General features: G+C 40.2%; 1 protein-coding gene across 4 annotated transcripts in view; it reads left to right on the forward strand.

Moving 5' to 3' along the window:
* pgap1 (post-GPI attachment to proteins inositol deacylase 1) overlaps nt 1-15777 on the forward strand; it is a 129741-nt gene that overhangs the window by 55789 nt on the left and 58175 nt on the right. For all 4 annotated transcript variants that reach the window (XR_007247896.2, XM_048534035.2, XM_048534033.2 and 1 more), the window contains 2 exons: nt 4096-4204; nt 10071-10109. Coding sequence is in view for 3 of the 4 variants with exons in the window: in XM_048534035.2 (XP_048389992.1) it covers nt 4096-4204; nt 10071-10109 (148 nt within the window). In the remaining variant the exon portion in view is untranslated. The remainder of the gene's footprint in view (nt 1-4095; nt 4205-10070; nt 10110-15777) is intronic.

The following is a 15777-nucleotide window of genomic DNA, read 5'->3' on the forward strand; positions in this document are numbered from 1 at the left end:
CGATCCCCCTGTTAATGAAAGCCAAAACACCATACGCTTTCTTAACAACGTTATCCACCTGGGTGGCAACTTTGAGGGAGCTATGCACGTGAACACCAAGATCCCGCTGTTCCTCCACACTGCCAAGAATCCTGCCTTGAATCCTATACTCAGCATTTAAGTTCAACCTTCCAAAATGCATCACTTCACATTTTTCTAGGGTCAACTCCATCTGCCATTTCTCAGTCCAGCTCTGCATTCTGTCAATGTCTCGTTGAAGCCTGCAATAGCCCTCGATACTATCAACGGCACCTCCAACCTTTGTGTCATCAGCAAACATACTAACCCACCCCTCAACCTCCTCATCCAAGTCATTTATAAAAACTACAAAGAGCAGAGGCCCAAGAACAGAGCCCTGCGGGACACCACTCAGCACTGACCTCCAGGCAGAATACTTAACATCTACAACCACTCTCTGCCTCCTGTCAGCCAACCAATTCTGAATCCAGACAGCCAAATCACCCTGTATCCCATACCTCCTGACTTTATGAATGAGCCTGCTGTGGGGAACCTTATCAAATTCCTTGCTGAAGTCCATGTACACCACATCCACTGCTCGACCCTCGTCAACCTGTCTCATGACTTCCTCAAAGAACTCAATAAGATTTGTGAGGCATGACCTACCCCTCACAAAGCCATGCTGATCCCCTTTAATCACGCGATGCTTTTCCAAATAGTCATAAATCCTATCCCTCAGAATTCTTTCCAAAACCTTGCTGACCACAGACGTAAGACTGACTGGTCTGTAATTTCCAGGGTTTTCCCTATTCCCTTTCTTGAAAAGAGGGACAACATTTGCCTCCCACCAATCTTCCGGTACGACTCCCGTGGAGAGTGAGGAAGCAAAGATCTTTGCCAGCAGCTTAGCAACCTCCTTTCTCGCTTCCCGGCTGGTCTGGCCCTGGGGACTTACCAATCTTAATGTTTGCCAAAATTTCCAGCACATCAACTTCCTCAATCTCGATCTGTTCAAGCCTGTTTTCCTGCTCCTCAAAGTTCTCATTCACAACAAGGTCCCTTTCCTTTGTGAAAACCAAAACAAAAAACTCATTTAGGGCTTCCCCTATCTGCTCAGACTCCACGCACAAGTTCCCTATGCTATCCCTGATCAGCCCTACCTTCTCCCTGATCATTCTCTTATTCCTCACGTAAGAGTAAACTGCCTTCGGGTTCTCCCTAATCCTTCCTGCCAAGCCTTTTTTGTGCCCGCTCCTGGCCCTCCTCAGTCCACTTCTGAGCTCTTTCTGAGCAAGCCTGTAATCCTCTAAAGCTGCGCTAGACCCTTGCTTCCTCCACCTTACGTATGTTGCCTTTTTCTTTTTGACAAGAAGCACCTCTGTACCTGTCATCCAAGGCTCCTTAATCTTACCCCTTCTTACCTGTCTCAGAGGAACAAATTTATGCATCACTCGCAACAACTGCTCCTTAAACAGCCTCCACATGTCTGTTGTGCCCTTTCTGTGGAACAGTTGCTCCCAATCTGTACTTCCCAACTCCTGTCTGATAGCGTCATAGTTTCCTTTTCCCCAGTTAAATATCTTCCCCTGGTAACTGCTCCTTTCCCTTTCCATGGCTATGTATCTGAAACATATTTAAAGCAGTCGTATCCAGTATGATTTCGATACTCACCAAACCTGTAGTAATTGGATCACCATGATCACCATACGATCTAAGACATGTACAATTTAATAAAACAAAGGCACAATCTATTGAAAGTATGTTTTAGGATTTAAACCGTCAAAATCAGGATAAGAGCTTCATATGAGTTTTACAAACTAACTGATCGCAAAAGCAGAATTTGCTGTATACGCTCTCGAAGTCTAGTGGTAGTCTGTTATCTGAAACATTATGTCCTGACCATCTGTGCCTGTTTACTTTTTAAAAAAAACTTTTCTGAAGTATTTTTTCAAAATTTGAGACTTTGGGAGGACAGAATCAAAAATCACAGTAGAATTGAATCAGTATATCTCTGTGCAGTAATTACTGCACTCTAACTCTTGCTCTGCTATCTCAGTTGCCTGCTATTTCAGAACAGTGACATTTAATATACTCTTCACTCATGTTCACCTTGCTCTAATTGTACCTTACAGAATTATTAAGATGAAGGTTAAATGCATTTAAATGCTGCTGTATCATCCATTTTGCCAAAATTCTACGTTGCAACCTTTGTTAGCAGTCATTCAACACTCTGTTGCTCTCACACATCAACTGTTTTGAGAAAACTGCCAACTACCATTTAAACAATAGCATATTCGTAAATTAACATGCCCTGCTTCAGTAATTTATCTTGTTTGTGGTTTCATGATGCTAGAACCTTTCAGTTGCAGACTTGAGGAATTTGGAGGATCATTGGCTTCCCTGGTGCGGGCTGGGTAATGACAGCTAGAACGATGAGAATGCTAATAACCACTTATTTAAACCCACCATTCTAAAAAGTAACAACTGCAGACTTGAGAGAATGTTCACCAGGAGCAACCTCGCATCATGGCTTGTTGGACCTTATTTGGTCTCCCACAGTGACAGAGGATTTTTTTCTAGCCACTGAGGGACTAGCCTTGGCCTCTCTGCAGCTCTCAATATGAATGGATTGTCAAGCCCATCTCGGCTGCAACTGAGGTGCAGTTCAAACAATGACCATATAATGCTAAATTAAATAATTAGATTCCCAGTAAAATTTGTAGAGCAGTCAAACTGCTATTCTTCCAAAGGCTTGGCCCTGCTTTCAGTATTTCACACATTGTCATTTACAAGCAGCCACTGAGAACAGGCAGAGAGAAGGTAACAGATGTCAGCTTCCAGGACACTAGTAACCTAGCAACTGAACTATATTCTGATAAATGTATTCTGGTCTGACCAATGTGCTATTCGTGTCTAACAGCAACATGATTGATTCATGCTTGCTCAGTTAAGAATGAACAACAAATAGCAGTCGAGTAAGTGGCATCCAAACTGATACCCATTGTCGAAACTTTAATATTATTTGGCATCAGTCCCTCACATGGGTTAAGTTATGAGCTTATTAGACAACACCGGTTGAAAAATTTTCTTTCCCTTGTGTGCAAGAAGCAATACTGCATTACTTTAAAAGGAGTTTTATAATTTGGATAAATAGTGGTCGACCAGAAACCTTACAATGAATTTTCCTTTTGGACCACAATCCCTATATGAGGCCCAATTCCAGGTTTGGAACCTGGAAGTGGCTATGGCAGGAGGTACCTTGTGATCTCCGCACATGTCCTTTGTGCTGTTTCCGCACGTAACCAATTAAGGTGCTGTCTCTTGCAGCCAAATTCAATTAAAGACTGTAGTTGGCCCGCTGAAGTGGGAGGCCCAATCAGAAGGCCTTCAGCAATGTCCAAAATTGAGGCATTCTTAACCACGTTGTAAGAAAGTGAAGAGCTTCTCATGACCAGCTATCGGCCTCTGTTGTAGGGAGGGGCTCCACTTGATCACATCCCAGCCAGAGTGTTGGTGTGATGGAAGTATGATGCCAGTAGCTCCTTTAAGACTGCATTAAGCTCATTTCTCAGACTTTGGAAGAATCCAACAGAGTTAGCATCCTTGCTCCAAATGGGCAAATAAGGACTTAATTGCCTACTGCTGTAGATGACCACTGCGAAACTCAATCTCCTCTGGCAGCACCATTCAGAGTCAGGAACATCTTGACTGGTCTACTCAATGTACTCTTTCCTGCTTTTGCCCCAATTCCTGCCTCTTATATCACTTTCAGAGATGCAACCAGACTTGCTGAGTGTTTTCAGAATTATCTGTTCATATTTCAGATTTCTATTACCTTGGTATCTCACTTTTTAAAATGAGCCCTTCCCATCATCAGATTCCATTTTTGTTTCAGAGAGCACACATAGATCCATATTTACTGTGTAGGAAGCTCTAATATTGACATGATGCGATGTTTCTAGTAATTGAAATTTCCTAATGGAATGGTGTCTGAGGCAAAGTGTTAGATGTTAGCAATGAATAAAGTTGCTGCAGAATTTACTCTAGTTAAATTGGTTTTCTCCATTGAATTCTAATATTCTAATGTTTTAATTTCAGTGTGCCTTCTTCTACTGTGATCTTTGCTAAACTTCACAGTGCAAGACCTGAAAACGATAGCTCTGTACCAGAGTTGCAACTTCACACGGCTAGAAGTTGTCAATATGAGGTAAAACTTATTGGTTACTCTTCTGTATATAATTTTGCCCATCTAGCACTGTGGTTTGAATTAGGCAGAACAGTATGTTAGTGTCAGGGTCTATAGCATGCTGCATAACTTTGCCCCGCAAAAGAGCATCTCAGTGGCCCTGTACAGCAGCAAAGGTACAACTAAGAGGAGCAGAAGCAGGCTGAAGACGTTCTGTAAAAGAATCAATACTGACTGTGAGAGAGATAATAGGAACTGCAGATGCTGGAGAATCCGAGGTAACAAAGTGTGGAGCTGGATGAACACAGCAGGCCAAGCAGCATCTTAGGAGTGCAGAAGCTGACGTTTTGGGCCTAGATCCTGAAAGGTTAATACTTCTTTAATACTGACTGTGAAAGTGGTTAAGTAATTTCTTGCACATGGGATTGATAACCTGCCTATGAATTTCTAGAATATGCTTTCATCTGCGATGCATTAAATTTTCCTGGTCGATCTCAAATTTTATGATTTATGTTTCCATGTTAAACATGTTTCCTCAGCTTTCCAAGGACGCAATCCAAACATGCAACAACATCAGGTCAAACAGATGCTGAAAAGAGAGGCTTATTGTTGAAATGTTTCACCTTCCATCCATTATGGGGAGGCAATGGCCTAGTGGTATTATCGGTAACTGGTTGAATTTAAATTCAGTAAATATCTGAAATTAAGAGTCTAATGCTGACCATGAATCCAATGCCGGTTTTCAGAAAAATCCATCTCGTTCACAAGGAAACTGCCATCCTTACCTGGTATGGACTACATGTAATTCCTGATGTAGTTGACTCATAACTGCCCTCTGGGCATTTAGGGATGGGCAATAAATGCTAGCCTAGCCAGTGATGCCCTCATCCCATGAATGAATAAAAAAAGTCAGCTCTATACAGAAATGCTAAATTTCAAGCAATTATAACACTTCATTCTGAAAAGCAGAAAGGTGCTATTGATTGGCAGTTGACTGTTATCGGCTGGGGTTTTGTCATGGAGGAAACAACATGGACTTGCAGCTGAGATAACAAGGTGTAGAGCTGGATGAACACAGCTGGCCAAGCAGCATCAGAGGAACGGGAAAGCCGATGTTTCAGGCCTAGTTTCTGAAGAAGCGTCTAGGCCCAAAACATCAGCTTTCCTGATCCTCTGATGCTGCTTGATTTGCTGTGTTCATCTAGCTCTACTCCTTGTTATCTCCGATTCTCCAGCATCTGCAGTTCCTACTATCTCATGGACTTGTAGTTGTTCAGGCTCCCGGACATTTCGATATTCTCCCCGATACTTGCTTTTGTTGCTCAGTGCGTTTAGTGTAGGAGTTGAGATGTTATATTGTGGCTGTACCGGACATTGGTTTGGCCACCTTTCGAAAAATGTGTTCAGTTCTAGACTCCCGGGTATAGGAAGGATGTTATTAAGCTTTAAAGAGTTCAGAAAATATTTGCAAGTATTTTGCCGGGTTTGGAGTGTTTGAGCTATAGGGAGAGGCTGAATAGGCTATGGATTTTTTGGCTGGAGGGCCACATGCTGAGGGTTGACCTTACAGAGGTTTATTAAATCGTGAGGGGCATGGCTTGAGTGAATAGCCAAGATCTTTTGGTCAGGCTATGGGAAGTCCAGAACGAGAGGGCATGGGTTTCAGGTGAGAGAGGAAAGATATAAAAGGGAGTTGTGGGGCACTGTTTTTGTATGAAGGGTGGTGTGTGTATGGAGCCAGCTGCCAAAGGAAATGGAGATGAGTAGAATTACAGCATTTTAAAAAATGTCCCTGATGGGTACATGAATAGGAAGGGTTTAGAGGGATATGGGCCAATTGTTAGCAAATGGGACTAGATAAGTTTAGGATATCTGGTCGGCATGGATATGTTTTACTGAGGGTTTGTTTCTGTGTATCTCTTTGATTTGATTCAGTTTATTATTATCACATGTACCAAGGTACAGTAAAAAGTTCTGTTTTGTGTGCAAGTCATAGCATACAAAGTGCATTCGAACAAAGCGAAAAATACAAAGTTACAGTGCAGAGAGAAGTTGCTCAGAGAGCAAGATCAACATTAAATTAAAATTTGAGAGGTCCATTCAGAAGTCTAACAGCAATGGGAAGAAGCTGTTCTTGAAACTATCTGCACATATATACAAATTTTTGTAGCTTCTTCCTGACGAGAGAAAATGGAAGAAAGTAGAACCGGGGTGGGAGTTTTATTATGTTGGTTGCTTTCAGGAGGCAGTGGGAAGTAGAGATGACTTTAAATCTTGAACACATGCCTTTGTTTGCAGAAAGCGAGTCCCTAGTTAAGAATATATGTCACTTCTAGCAAGTGTAATTTAGTTGTTATGGTATTAGCTAGGGTAGATCAGCAAATGCTCCTTCATCAAATCATATCTAACAGTGGATGGCTTGTTTTGAGTTTTACAAGTGCAAGCTGCTTGGGTGCATCCTGCTGACTTCAAACAGGATGCCGTTTAATTCAGTCAGATCAGCGTATCTGGCATTACAGCAGTGCTGGAATTCATAGACATTGCGGCTCAATTGTGTGACAGACCAAATATATTTCTGAAATGATAGCAGCATTTTCTTACTGGAAAATACCACTTGTGCAGTCATTGCATTTTGCAGGATAAAACAGCTTCCTCACCTGTTGTTCAATCGTTTATTCAAAAATGCCGAGTGAATTTCATTGCCACTGTGATGCCAGGTACGACGCCTGTATGGCTGTAAGGCGTACCTCACTGGCCATTGCCTGCCATTGGAAAAAAAGACTCATTTCCATTTCAGTATACTACCCCCAGTCCCATGCGCTTTAATTTTACATGCTAATCTGTTGTGTGAGACTGTGTTAAAAGTCTTTTGAAAATCAAAATATACCACATCCACCAGCTTACCTTCAGCAGTTCTACTGGATACATTTCATAATTCCAGTAGATATATCAAGTATGATTTTCCTTTTGTAAATCCATTTTTAGGTCCCCCATCCAGAGTTAATTCTCCACCCTTTCCACTCTCAGTACTTCCTCTCTTTTGAGTTAAACACCTAGTTTTCACCACTTTTTAGTCAGGTTTCCGTGAATATCACTCTCTCGTATTTCGACACTATTTGTGCAACTGAAATCAATTGTTTGCTCTTCGTTTCAGTTTCTAGTTACGTCAACCAGATAGTGTTAAATATGCAAAAAATATCTCCATTTGACATTTTCATCTGGTGTTGCATATCATTGAGCTACTTTGAAAGGGAATGAATGTTGGCTGTTAAAGGAATTACCTCACTTTTCCTGATGAGAAGAACCTATTCCATAAAATTCAAAATGTCTGTTGAATCAAGTAATACTGTATGAAGGCATACCAAAACATCACATTAACTTTATCCCACGTTTAAAATTCTTGGTATTATCCAATCCTATAAAATAGTTTGAAATCTAGTCAGACCAAAGGAAATATTCAAACTCAAAATCTAAAACTGCAGCTTCATTTCTGGCAAAATTATGTTATGCTCATCTCCACAATATACAAATTCATGACCAGTAAAATCATTATTTTCTGTCAATAAAGGTTTTAACAGGAAAAAAATTGGTGGTTCGTGGTTAACACTGCAGCCTCAGAGTGTCAGGAACCCGACAGTGATTCCAACCTCGGGCAACTGTCTGTGTGGAGTTTGCAGATTCTCCCAGTGTCTGTGTGGGTTTCCTCCAGGTGCTCCGGTTTCCTCCCACAGTCCAAAGCTGTGTAGGTTAGGTGGATTGGCCATGCTAAAATTGCATGTAGTGTCCAGGGGTGTGTAAGTTAGGTGGATTAGACATGGGAAATGCTGGGTTGCAGTGTCGGAGAATGGGTCTGGATGGGCTGCCCTTTGAAGAGTCGGTGTGGACTTGTTGGACCGAATGGCCTGTTTCCACATTGTAGGGATTCTAAAAGTATATACCCACTTTGACAAACAGGTTCTAGGTTAGAGATAATGGGAACTGCAGATGCTGGAGAATCCAAGATAACAAAGTGTGAAGCTGGATGAACACAACAGGCCAAGCAGCATCTCAGGAGCACAAAAGCTGACGTTTCAGGCCTAGACCCTTCATCAGAGAGCTTTTCCTATACAATCTATTTGTAGAATTCAAAGGATCTATTAAGATGGAGTTTTAAGGAATATGAAAGCTAATCTTCTGAGCTGCATTTCAAAATTAAGTAAATTACTGAAGATTTGGGGCTTCAGTAAATAATGCATCTTTCTATTTATACCAAACACACAGGAATTGAAAGACGGAGAATAGAAATTGATATTTCAGTTCATTTAGCTCTGCTGCAATTAGTTAATGGCATAATGAGAGCTGTTACAGCATTAAGGTTATAATTGGGCAATTGGAGATTATGTTCACCAATGGTGAAACCTTTTCAGTGTGCACTTGCCTTCGATGTATTTTGCTGAATATTTATGTTGGATTCACCATTACTCCTATCCATTAAGATTTTTTTTAAGCAGCGGTATTTCTCGTTTTCCTGTTAAAACCTTTATTGGGCAGAAAATAATGATTTTACTGGTCATGAATTTGTACATTGTGGAGACAAGCATAACATAATTACTATTTATGCAGGATAGCAGTTCTTTCTTAAAAGCAAGATCTCATGGAAATGGATAAAGCCCTTGAGGACTCTAATTAAATAATTCTAGCAGCATCACAGACCAAATAAATCATTTTGAAAGACTGTTGAGTTGTGCTCCTATTAAGTGAAATGTAAAGCATTTAATTGTAGTTAACACGTTTTAAATGTATAAAACATATATTTCCTTTTCTTAAAACTATGACTTTTGATACACCACAGAACTTCATGTGAGTAACATAGGAGTAGGGTATTCAGTCCCTTGAGCGTGCTTAACTATTCAAATAGATCATGGCTGATCATCTAGAACATCAAACAGTACAGCACAACCAGTACAGCCCTTTGGCCCACGATGCTGTGCCATACTTGAAGCTTGTATTGCTGTGTGGCACTGTGCTGGTATAGTAGTTGTTATTCTGAGTTTTGATTGTAGGGACAATGGTTCCAATCCAAGGCACAGCCATGGGAAGCTATCTCAATGCCAGTTTCCTTCACTATCCCCATATCCCTTGATCTCATTCGTATCTAGGAAATCTAATACTCTCTGTTTTGGATATGCTTTAGGCTTTGAAAACCTGCTGGAGTAATGAATTCTGAGGATTCACTTTCCACTGAGTGAAAAATGTTCCTCCTCATCTCACCTGTTGCCTGTTGTCCTGAGACTATGTCCCCTCATTCTAGACCTGCCAAGCCAGGGAAACAAAGTCATACAGCATGGAAACAGACCCTACAGTCCAAGACAAACATAATTCCAAACTAACCTAGTCCCTCCTGCCTGCTCCTGGCCCATATGCCTCCAAATCTACATGTACTAAATAATTTTAAAAATCATGACATTAGTTTATGTCTTTACTTGCTTTGTCAGAGATTCTTATTAATTTCTATGACAGAGCAGCACCGTGGCTCAGTGGTTAGCACTGCTGTCTCAGAACCAAGAACCCAGGTTCGATTCCAGCCCTCTGGCAACTGTTTGTGTGGCATTTGTATCTTCTCCACGTGTCAGTGTGGATTTCCTCTGGGTGCTCCGGTTTCCTGCCACAGTTCAAAGATGTGCAGGTTAGGTGGATTGGCCTGGCTAAATTGTCCATAGTGTTCAGAATGTTTAGGCTAGATGGGTTAGCTATGGTAGATGTGGGGTTAGGGGATACAGTGAGTGGCTGGGTCTGGGTGGGATGCTCCTCAGAGGGTCACTGTGGACCAGATGGGCCAAATGGCCTCCTGCACATTAGGGATTCTATGACTCTATCTGAAATCAGAATGTTGTATGCTTTGTTTCAGATAACTGTCAGGACTTCTTTCCTTGAAGTACTTGGGCAGGTAAGGCAAATACGTTTTGGTTTATGTTTTATCCTGTTTTTTTAGGGTGTTGCAAACACCACTTGCATGCATCTGAATAATTAAGTAATCTTCAATGTTCAGCATTTGTATAGCAGTCCTTTTGGTGGAAAACTCTCAGTTTATTGCCCAAGCAGCATCCGAAAAATCTGCCGTAATTTTTCTCCACTCTTAAGTGGAATAATATTGCTGCCGAGTTTGCTGAATGGCCTCTCAGGTGTATTTAATCCTGTTGAAGATAGGATTTATCTGCATGAAATTTAACAACCTGTGCAGGCAGGTATCAAGGGCTAGATTGTCATGAAGGAGTGACAAGCATGAGCCAGGAGAGTTGCTGACTCCACAAACCCATCTGTGGTAAGGAGACTCCCACCTGTTAAATTTTCATTTCTGGAAGGCAGCAGCAGTTTAGGGCTTGGCTAGCTGTTTCCGGTAGACCTGAGATGGTAGCATTGGCAATTAGCTGTATAAACGACAAGGTAGAAGCCCTGCTCCTATTCACCAGAAAATTAGTAGGCTGTGATCATGACTGTCAGGAAGGCAGACCCTCACTATATCCCCATGCACCCTCATTTCTGCTGGCTCCATAATCCTTGCATGTCGTCATTCTGTTTTCGTTGCCTGCATGACCCCATGTAAAATCCTGTCAATACATTCTCCTAATATGCAATATGTTCAGAACTAGTAACTCATCAGCAAGCCTTTGATAGATCTTGAAACTGACACTGTTAAGTGGAGGCTTTGACAAGACACTTTGAAAAAAACTGCTCAGCTTTGTAATAATTTAAAAGTGTCAGACATTTATAATTTGGTATAGTATCATGTCAGCTTTACACTAAATAGTTGTTATTTGGTGGGAGTTGCAAAACAATTGTGGTTTGGACCTGAACATTTTAGGATATTTAACAATTTTGAAGGACAGGAGAAAGGAAAAGGAGGTGGATAACTTTGTTTATCAAGGAGGAGATCAGTATACTTGGAAGAAAATAATTTTGCCTGGGAGAATTAAGATTTAGCATTTGTTTCGGTGGAAATATGAAATAGCAAAGGAAAGACGTTGCTATGGGAGTAGTTTATAAATCCCATGACTGTAGGTACACTGTAAGCCACAGTTAAAATCAAAATGCAATGAGTGCTCCTAAGGAAATGCAGTGTTAATCATGGGTGATTTTACGCATCTTATAAATTGGACAAATCAAATTGGCTTGGTGATTGAGTTCATAGTGGTATTAGGGACAATTTCTAGGATAATGTGTTCTGAAACTAACTTGGGAATGAGCTATTTCAGACCTAGTAATGTGTAACTATACAGGATTAGTTAATGATTACACAGTAAAGAATCCTATAATAAGAGTTATCATAACCTGATAAGATTTCATATTCAATTGAAGGTGAGAAATGAGGGTCTGAAACTAGAGGAGACTGTTGGCCAAAGCAAGTAGGGCTGCCAAGACCAAAACAAGTGTGGTGGGAGACCATGTGGGTTGGGGGGAGATCTTGTAAGCCATGCAAAGGGCAAGAAATGAGGGTGGTGAAACCAGAGCCTGGAGCGACATGTAGTCAGAATGGATGGGGATTGGTGGGAAAGAGTCTTTTGCCTGGGAAGGGGACTGGGGCTAGGAGCCATAAGGAGAGAGACCTGAAGTAGGGGAGAAGAAAGATTGTTAACAGTAGAGGAGAGGGCTACGAAGAATGGAGTGGGGCTGCAAATGAGAAAGAACAGATGAAGTCTTTCAGCACTGGAACAGTTGGCTGAGAAGCAGGACAAATTGAAGTCACAGAGATAATGAATTTCTTGAAAATGAATATGGCATCTGTAGCCTCAGGTTGCAGAGGTTCTGGAGCTGATTTATGTGGGAAAGCTATATTAGATGAAATTGTAAAGAACAGTATTAGTTGAATAATTTAGTTCTGAGCAGTTCTACTTCATGAAGACTTGCATTGCATCTCATAGTATCTTACGTACTGTAAATTATTTAATGTATTGACTATATTAGATTCAGATATGTGGTGGGGGGGGGTGGTGGATGCTGGGGTATAAAAATAGAGAGGTCTTGCAACAGTGTTGGAAGATATTAGTGAGACCAGTCTACAGTTTGGTCCTGTGGTTTAAACAAACGAAGAACAAAAGCAGGCTATTTGGCCCTTTGAGCCTGCATTGCAATTCAATATGATTGCAGCTGATCTGATTTTAACCTCAACTCTCCATTATTACACACCCTGATAATCTTTCAATGCCTTGGCAATCGAGTCTAACTACTTCAACTTTAAAAATATCTGAAGATTCGGCTTTCACTGCCCTTTGAGGAAGGCAGTTCTAAAAACACTGAACTCTCAGAGAGAAAATTATACTCATCTCTGTTTAAATGGGTGACCTCATATATTTTAACTATGAACCCTGGTTCTGGATTGTCCACATCTACCTGGTCAAGTCCTGTCAGGATCTCTTATCCTTCACCTTACTCTTCCAGACTCCAGAGCAAATAGCCTATCCTAGCTAGCCTTTCCTCATAGGGCAATCTGCTCCCTTCAACTTAAATTGTAAGACCTAATCAGCTACAATTATCATCTGAGTTGAGAGGATCAATTTACTGGTCCTGATAATTTTACAAGATCATTCCAGTTACAAGTATGTTTTCAGAAAGACTCAATCAATGATTTTCAGTTGATCCACTTTAGGACATCATCTCTGCCTGACTGGGCACATGTCACTTGTTCTTTTCTGCTTTCTGAAGTCATCTTTCTGTCTTTGGTCTGAACGATGCTCATCTTATTTATCTTACTTCCCACTATCTCTTGATTTTATCCTAAAAATAGGAATCATGACCCTTTTATAACAGTTTGTTGTTCTCAGTACACAAATTTCACACATCTTCACCAAGATAATGTGGCACCAGTAATTTAAGAGCCTGCTTAGAGTATGTAGTGTCACCACTCCCCTCCCTGGTGGTTTAATGTCATCCCAGACTTCTCAAGTAATGAATCTTATATGTTTCACCACACTTGTTCTGAAAGTATTCTGAAAAGTTCCAAAGCCTATCAGTATCTTTAACTAAAAGAACTATGTTTGACTCCACAAAAACTGTTGATGCCAGAAACATGTTCAAGTTCAAAATAACCATACAAAAGTCTTATAAACAGGCATGTTACTTATTTCAGATTACAAAACTGAGACATTTTTGAAACATAGCTGTGCCATCAAGTGAAAGTTTTTTTCACCTTTGTCAGCCTTAGTTTATATTAATTAACCTGAGTCATAAAACAGAAAACCTTACTTTTAACCTGGGTTGCATGGCTGTTCCTCCTTACTAACCACAGTCAAATAGACTATAATTTCATTCTTAATCAATGCAAAAACTGTTGAAAAGTAAGTCCAAACAAAATCAGTCCTATTCAAGGAGGGATGTGCTTGCAATGGAAGCCGTTTAGAGAACGTTCATTAGGCTAGTTTCTGGGATGAAGAGTTTGTTTCATGAAGAAAAGATAAGCAGGTTTGGCTTATATTTATCAATGAGAATTAAAGGTGATTTTGTTGCAAAATATACACTCCTGAGGGTATATGACATGGTAGATGTTGAGAGGATGTTTCCTCTCGTAGAACTAGTGGCATACTTTAAAAATAAAGAGACTCCCATTTAAGGTGAAGGTGAGAGGGAATTTCTTCTCTGAAAGTTATTGGTTATTGAAATCCTGTTTCCTGTAGAGCAGTAGAGGCTGTGCAAATGGTTATTTTCAAGAATGAGTTTGTTTTTTTCGTCAACAAGGGAATTAAGGATAATGAGGGAGCAGGCAGAAAGTGGAGTTCGAGGCATAATCATATCAGCTGTGATTTCATTGACTGGCATTGTAAGATTGACAGGCTGAATGGCCTTTTGCTCACATTGCGTAGATCTTTTATCCATTCAGATCTCATAACTTTATGTTAATGAGCAAATACATTGCAAAACAATACCAAAAGAGACAGTAATTTAATGAAAGATAGTTGAGATGTGAGTCAAGCACAGCTTGCCTTCCTTTGTAACATTATCTTCTGCGCTAGGTTATTTAGCCAAGCATTTGTAATGATGCTATCTTACAACAGTATCAACAGAATTAAATGTTTGTTTACCCAAAGTCTGTTTGTCACCAGTTCTTCCTGAAATATTGATACTACTTAAGTTCAAATTCAGGCATTCATGTGCCAGCTGCTAGCTTTGCAGTGCCAAACCTAGTTCGCTGATTCTTGTGGTAAACTGGTATTTTGGGTCACATATCCAACTAAGCACTTGAACACAAGTGAGGAATGTACTCCTACTGAGAGAGTGCCCTGTTGATGGAGATGTCACTTTTGAGATGAGATGTTGAATCCTTGCACTATTCACCTGCATGAAGTTTTCCCATTGATAGTAGAAGAAAGGAATAGGATCTCTTCCACTAATTTAGCAAGCATTTATCTTACAAGTAGTATTATTTTAAACCAGTTTGTATATACAAACAACTCACAGGCTGTAAATTGGCAGATATGTTTGCCTAGATTACAATTGCAAGTACTCTTCAAAAGTTGGCTGTGAGACATATGGTGACAGGCTGAAAATATGACAGGCATTCTTTAAATGCATCACAACGTATATTTGTATTTCTTCTAGATTTTGGATTGTCCCCACTTTCCCTTTGCAAAGAGCCAGAGTGGGAAGGAGTGGTTTATTTTGCTATGTTAAATCCACTTTGTAAGAGAAGGTTGTTCTCTTGTAAGATCTGTAAAATGCTGAGTGTTTGCTCACTCCCTGATTTCAGTGAATCATTTTAAATTATAAAATTGACTACTTAATAACTAGAAATCTCCAATGGTTAACATGCCCAAGAGTTCTTTTGTAGGTGGGCCAGTCCCTGGCTACAGTTTCTATTTCAAGTGGTAGTTTCAATCCAAATCAAGGCAACCTTCATGGTAATAATAGCTGCATTTATACGGCAGCTGCCAGACTTGGAGTCATAATTCCAAATTTGTTTCTGTCAGGTTTTACCTTATTTATGTTGCTCAGCTACTATCTGAGTGGAATTCCAGTTATGCTGCCTGGATTGCCTCCTTTGCGATTATGTAAACAAATGTACTTAAACCTTCTCTTAACAGCAGGTTATGCAAGTGCTGAGGGAGAAATCCCCAGTCTTAAAGCTTTTAAATTGATCTTAGGATGGCTTAAAAAGAGCTCAAGGTTTATTGAGATCCTGATGAACCATATGTTAGAGCAAAATGCTTCATGCTCCGTGATTCTTTTCCCCAAGCAGTCAAAACCTCATTTCGAATTTAGCATTGTTCCTAACAGCATTAAAAACTTGAACAAACCAGTAGAAACAGGGTTGTAAATAGCATAGTCAGTCATTATTATAGTCCTGGGATGGTGACTTACAATCGCATTTAAGAGCTGGAAGTTAAAGCAGATCAATGGGCAAGATGTTTTGATTATACTTTCTTTAAAACATAAATCTTTCATGTGTGGGCTTTTCAGTTAATTGTATTTAAAACAGCAGCTATATAAAATGCTATAGCAACATGTTAGCGTATAATATGTAGATGAGAGCGTTGTTTCTGAAGTAAACTCATGCCCTGGTTGTGTTGTGTTGTTACTTTGTACAGTAGTATTAATTTGCATTTCTTTCAGTTTTGAACTAAAAT

Source organism: Stegostoma tigrinum, chromosome 7 (genome assembly GCF_030684315.1).
Source record: "Stegostoma tigrinum isolate sSteTig4 chromosome 7, sSteTig4.hap1, whole genome shotgun sequence".
Classification (NCBI taxonomy): domain Eukaryota; kingdom Metazoa; phylum Chordata; class Chondrichthyes; order Orectolobiformes; family Stegostomatidae; genus Stegostoma; species Stegostoma tigrinum.